Source organism: Cucurbita maxima, unplaced genomic scaffold, assembly GCF_002738345.1.
Source record: "Cucurbita maxima cultivar Rimu unplaced genomic scaffold, Cmax_1.0 Cma_Scf00029, whole genome shotgun sequence".
Taxonomy (NCBI): domain Eukaryota; kingdom Viridiplantae; phylum Streptophyta; class Magnoliopsida; order Cucurbitales; family Cucurbitaceae; genus Cucurbita; species Cucurbita maxima.
The window spans coordinates 2,748,278-2,754,617 of record NW_019272045.1 but is presented as its reverse complement, the minus strand read 5'-3'; the positions used below and the strand labels follow the sequence as shown (position 1 = coordinate 2,754,617).

General features: G+C 38.0%; 1 protein-coding gene across 1 annotated transcript; it reads left to right on the top strand.

Annotated features, from left to right (window-relative positions):
* Positions 1-270: 270 nt before the first annotated feature.
* On the top strand, positions 271-6,117 carry LOC111465643 (3-hydroxyisobutyryl-CoA hydrolase-like protein 3, mitochondrial). Its single transcript, XM_023110127.1, has 10 exons — positions 271-559; positions 2,020-2,121; positions 2,262-2,326; positions 3,000-3,134; positions 3,245-3,341; positions 3,427-3,556; positions 3,787-3,965; positions 4,841-4,968; positions 5,291-5,392; positions 5,856-6,117. Exons 1-10 carry the CDS (start codon positions 331-333, stop codon positions 5,952-5,954), a joined length of 1,266 nt encoding a protein of 421 aa, XP_022965895.1. The 5' UTR covers positions 271-330; the 3' UTR covers positions 5,955-6,117.
* Positions 6,118-6,340: the final 223 nt, after the last annotated feature.

The following is a 6,340-nucleotide window of genomic DNA, read 5'->3' as shown; positions in this document are numbered from 1 at the left end:
AAAAAAAAAAAAAAAAAAAAAAAAAAAAAAAAAAAAAAAAAAAAAAAAAAAAAAAAAAAAAAAAAAAAAAAAAAAAAAAAAAAAAAAAAAAAAAAAAATATATATATATATATATATATATATATATATATATAACTAAAAATAAAAGGTAATAATATAATTAAGAAAAAAGAAAATTGTCATTTCCAATAAAAAAGTTAAGAAAAAAGAAACTTGAAGTGAACGACGTCGTTCTGCTGGTCATCGAGGAGGCCTGCCTTTTCCAGTTCTCACCTGTGCCAGTCTCTTCCGCCTACCCGCCAAAGGATAAAAAGTATAGCGCATAAAAACATGCCAAGCTTGCTCGGATTCAGAGCTTCACAGTTCGTACTCAAATCCTTTTCGTCTTCCTTCTCTCGTAATCTTTCCTCACTCAGTCTCTGCCAGATCATTTCCATATCCCAGCGAACCTTGGCGGTCATGGCCGGTGCTGATGAGTTTGTTAAGGGCAGTGTTCATCCGAATGGCGTCGCGGTTATCACTCTCGATCGTCCCAAAGCTCTCAATGCCATGAACTTAGGTTCATTTCTTTCGTAATTTTGATTCCATTACATCTGAATACTCGTGAAATTTGGGAGTTTAGCTTCATAATGTTGATTCTGTTTAATAATTTAGGCTCAGTGCTTAGGTTTTTAATTGCTGTAAATCGGGGAGAGCTCCCAATACTTTGAGAGTCACCTAGTGAATTGAAACAGTGTAACAGACCAAGTCCTACAGGAACACACTTATAAAAAATGTTTCGTAACGTGGGATCTCACAATCCACTCCTTTGGGGGCTAGCATCCTCGCTGGCACTGCCCGGCGTTTGACTCTGATACCATTTATAACAGCCTCTAAGTCTACCGTCGGCATATATTATCTATTTGGATTTTCCACTTCCCCTCAAGGTTTTAAAACGCATCCTATAGGAAGAGGTTTTTGCACCCTTAATAGGAATGCTTCATTCCCCTCTCCAACCGATGCGGGATCTCACAATCCACTCCCTTAGGAGCCAATTGATGTGGGATCTCACAATCCACCCCTTGGGGCCAGCATACTCGCTGTCACACTATCCGGTGTCTGGCTTTGATATCATTTGTGACAACCAAAGTACACCGCTAGCAGATATTGTCTTTGTGGGTTTTCCTTTCCGGGGTTCCTCTCAATGTTTTAAAATACGTCTGGAGAGGTTTCCACACCCTTAAAAGAATGTTTCGTGTCCCTCTTCAACCGATGTGGAATCTCACAAATAGTTATCGTGTTTGTGAGAAATCCCTCTAGCTTCTGAAGATAGGTAATGCCAGACTTTTTCATAGCAAATAGTTGGCTCCTATCAAGTGATTGAGGTCACTTGATTCGACAGCTTTTAGCTTACGACCCTCGTCCTGATGGGTCTGATGAGCATAAAAGATCCAATACTTTGAGAGGCATCTCCTTGCTTAGTGTCTGTCGTATGTATTGCTTTTAATTTTATATCCATAAGTGTCTGGTCTGATCTGCTTATATATACCTTGAGTCATCGCACGAACGATATCATCTGACCTTACTACATTGTGCATTAAGGTAACTTATTAAATTCTAGATTGGTAGCCAATATGACTTAAACGCATTCCCTTTAAGCCCTTTACTATTTACATGGTCCTGACGATCAGGCAATCTCGTTATAAAAGGTTAAGAGCAATGATGTTGTTTTAACTTTTTAAGCTTCAAAAAAGAAAGTTTTCAGAACAAGGTAATTCTATATGTGGATGTATTGACTATGAATATGGCGTTCTTCCCAGGATTTAGGGAGATTTTAATGTAACTTTAAATCAATGGAATTTGTTTACATATAATGACAGTAATATCTGGAAGATTGCATAGTTTAAGTATTGGTTTCGCTGTTCTTCTAATATGATAAAAAAAGGTGGTTTTTGGTTGGACTCTGATCTGATCTCTTATGGTTTGGTATGAATTATGGTTATGATTTCCTTTCTGTATTAATGTTTATCGACGATGCAGATATGGATATACAATACAAAAGGTATCTTGACGAATGGGAGGAAGATCCAAGGGTCAAATGTGTCCTTGTCGAGGGCAGCTCATCTCGTGCCTTTTGTGCAGGTAAAAGGATTAGGAACTGTTATTGATAAACATGATGATTATATAAAAGTACTGGAATTAATAATAATAACTTCATCAAATTTTTTGGGTTTGGTTTTTAACTTAATTCATTGCTGCTGGGTCATTTATCACCAATGCAGGAATGGATATTAAAGGCGTTGTAGCTGAAATTCAAAAGGACAAAAACACTCCTCTTGTGCAGAAGGTTTATCATTATTGTTTAAATTATTCTTGCTATGACTCTTGTTTAGTCCTATATTTTACCACCTGCATTTACTTGTTTATCTGTCTTCTTCATGCTTTGCATATTAATTCTTTGCTGAAAGTAGGTTGAGGAGGGGCGGATTTGAGCTAGAATATATTTTTATAGTCATAAAATAATGGTATCAAAGTCAAAGATGGGGCGTTGTGCTAGTGAGAGCGCCGAACCCCAAAGGGGGTGGACATTGGGCAGTGTGCCAGCGAGGACGCTGGACCTCGAATGGGGGTGGATTGTGAGATCCCACATCGATTTGAGAGAGGAACGAGTGCTAGCGACCCCAAAGGGTGGATTGTGAGATCCCATATTAGTTGGAGAGAGGAACAAAACATTTTTTTATAAGGGTATGGAAACCTCTCCCTAACATATGCGTTTTAAAAACCTTGAAAGGAAGCTCGAAAGGGAAAGCCCAAAGATGACAATATCTGCTAGCGATGGGCTTGGGCTGTTACAAAGTGCACCTGTGGTTAGTTTTAAGTCCTCCAGTTTGGACAATTGGCGCCTTTTCAAGTGAGAAATTTCTTTGGAATGCAAATGATCGTTTTATTATGTTTGAATAAAATGTAATTTTGTCACACACTATGTTGCATTTGAAGTCATTATGATATTTGTCTGTCAGGTATTTACAGCAGAGTATTCTTTAATATGCAAAATTGCTGATTACAAGAAGCCTTACTTGTCCTTCATGGATGGCATAACGATGGGCTTTGGGATTGGCTTATCAGGTCATGGCCGTTACAGAATCGTTACAGAGGTATATATACCTTACTCGTTGTGCTGACACGTGTCTTTCATTACTATGGTCCAAGATTATCTTTCCTGTCCCTAACTGTTCATGTTCATTCATATTTGTTTTTAATTCAGAGGACTCTTCTTGCCATGCCAGAAAATGGAATTGGTTTGTTCCCAGATGTTGGATTTTCATACATTGCAGCTCAAGGTCCAGGAGAAGGATCAGTTGGTATATTATCACGTCTACCAGAACCTAATTGTATGTATAATCATCTTTAGTGTGCTTTATTTTGTAATCACTGTTCGCTTTTTAGGGGCATACCTTGGACTGACTGGTAAAAGAATTTCAACGCCATCTGATGCACTATATGTTGGTCTCGGAACGCATTACGTCCCGTCCGGGAACTTGGGCTCGCTGAAAGAAGGACTCTTGACTTCCAACTTGTAAATTTTCGTACATCTTTTTATCAAAAGTTTCCCATTTATACAAAAAAAAAAAAAAAAATTATTCAATGAGGCTGCCATAATATAGTTGTCTTTTTAAAACTAACAGCTTCATTGTAATGGTCTCCTCTAATAATTTCTCCGCTATTTTGCTTCTTCACGAATTAACCCGATGAAGCGGCGACCGGTGACAGTTGATTGAAGTAGTTGTTTGTTTTTTTCTTTTGCAGTTCCGAGGATCCCCATCAGGATATAAAAACACTCCTGGCAAAATACAGTAGCGATCCTGAGTCTCTACCAAGTTTGAAGTCATTTTTACCTCAGATAACTTCATCTTTTGGCGCTGACAAGTCTGTTAAGGAGACGGTTGAAGAACTAAAGAAACACCAACTTGATTCAGATTCTTCAGGTATGGTTTATGTTTTAAAAAGTGTGTAATAAGTTTTTAAATTTACAAATTTGTATCTAATCGGATTTTGACTTATTTGACATTTTAAAAATTTACGAACTTACTCGAGAAAGTTTAGAATCCTGTTAAACATAAAATTTATTGTTATATCTGATAGTTTATTTAATTTATAAACATTTCAAGTATGGAAGAAACCTAATAGATGTAAAGTTGGAAGTTTAAAAACTTTTTGGGTACGTTCTATAGTTCAAGAACCTTTTAGATAGAAACTTGAAAGTTTAAAGATTAAACTTGTGAGATCTCACGTCGGTTAGAGAGGAGAAGGATGTGGAAATCTCTCCCTAGCTAACACGTTTTAAAAACCTTGAGGGGAAGCTCGAAAGGGAAAGTCTAAAGAGGAGAATATTTGTAGCGGTAGGCTTGAGCCGTTGTAAATGGTATTAAAGCCAGACACCGGGTGATGTGCCAAAGGGGTGGACACGAGGTGGTGTGCCAGCAAGGATGCTAGGCTCGGAAGAGAGGTGGATTGGGGGGTCCCACATTGATTGAAGAAGGGAACGAGTGCTAGCGAAGACGCTGAGTCCTGAAGGGGGTGGATTTTGAGATCCCACATTAGTTGGAGAGGAGAAAGATGTGGAAACCTCTCCCTAGCAGACACGTTTTAAAAATCTTGAGGGAAAACCCGAAAGGGAAAGCCCAAAAAAGACAATATATGTTAGCGGTGGGCTTGGGCCGTTACAAAACTTGCATCTAATTTAAATTTATATGTATGCACTTTTTATTCGAAGATAAACCAAGAGGCAATTGCCCTCCTCGGTTCTTCTTTTCTCTGCCCTCGCTCAGTCGCTCACTGATTATCATGTTCTCTATTGCAGTGGCGGAGTGGGCTAAAGAGTCTCTTCAAGGAATCGGAAAAGGCGCTCCCTTTTCATTGGCATTGACACAAAAGTATTTCTCCAAAGTTGCTGCTGCAGTTGGAAGTAGTAACCACGAATTATCCACGGTGAGTCGGCCGATTTTACTTATGCTATCTTCTTCTTAGCCTCGTTGACGCTATATACCTTATTTGCTTTGCTTCTCTTACATATCCATGAACATTCGAGTCTACGCCCATCTTTCTGAGTTCAATGAGGGTTTCACTCTTTTATATTCTGTCGAGAGTTTGGATTAATCCACATCAGTGGAACAAAAAGGAGAAATTCTAAATTCTAACTAGTTAAATTCAGGCTCTTTGGCACGCCTTTCATATTCTTGTGTGAAAATTACTAGATGATCTCGACATAATTTTTATAGTGACACTTTTTCTTTATATGCGCGGTATGCAGCTCAATGGTGTTATGAGAACTGAATATCGTATCGCCTTAAGATCTTCCCTGCGTGGCGATTTCGCTGAAGGAGTTCGCGCAGTTTTGGTGGACAAGGATCAGGTTAGGTTCTCTTCAATTGCCTCCCAAATTTAGTCTTCTTTTTTCATAGAAAGATATTTCGTTTTTGCATCTCATGGGCTCTCTTATACGAGCATTTTAAAGTTAAATTTTTTATTAGATACAAAATTAATAAGTTGGGAACTATTAGACATTGAAAGTTCATAGACTGTGAGATCCCACCTCGATCAGAGAGGGGAACGAAACATTCCTTGTAAGGGTGTGGAAACCTCTTCTCCTAGTGGATGTGTTTTAAAAGCTTCTAGCGGTAGGCTTGGTCTGTTACAAATGGTATAAGGGTCTGACACCGGGCGATGTGCCAACGAGGAGGCTTTAACCCTAAAGGGGAGTGGACACGAGGTGATGTGCCAGCAAGGATGTTGGGCCTCGAAGTACGGAGATAAAAAAGATATTTTACCCGTAATTTATTTTAGAGCTTAATTTTTTTGATATTCTGATGTGGCAGAATCCCAAGTGGAATCCATCAGCCTTGGAAGATGTTGATGCAAAAGAAGTAGACTCCCTCTTCGAACCTGTAAGTCCAATGGCTGAATTAGAAGTCTGAATTACAAAAATGACATCAGAAGATGCTTAAAACTGCAGGGAGCAACAAAAAATTACTGGAGAAATTGTAAACTTTGGTAAATATTTGAACTCTTCCTCGAATACGAATAAGGTCCCAAGACTGCCCTTTGAATGTTTATACTTTCTTTTATGGAATCAAATTATGGTTATGGAAATAGGCATCAATTTCAACGGCTTCAGAATCCAATTCCCACAAGAACATAAGCAAACCAATCCAATCAAGCATTGAAGCAGATTTTTGAGGGATTAGGACCTGCATTTTATCTAAAAAAATATCTTTAAATTTTTTAAAAAGTTTAAAAAATATCCTCTTTACCATTAGATTTGGACTTTGTTTAAAAAATATTTTTCAAAATTTTCATTTTT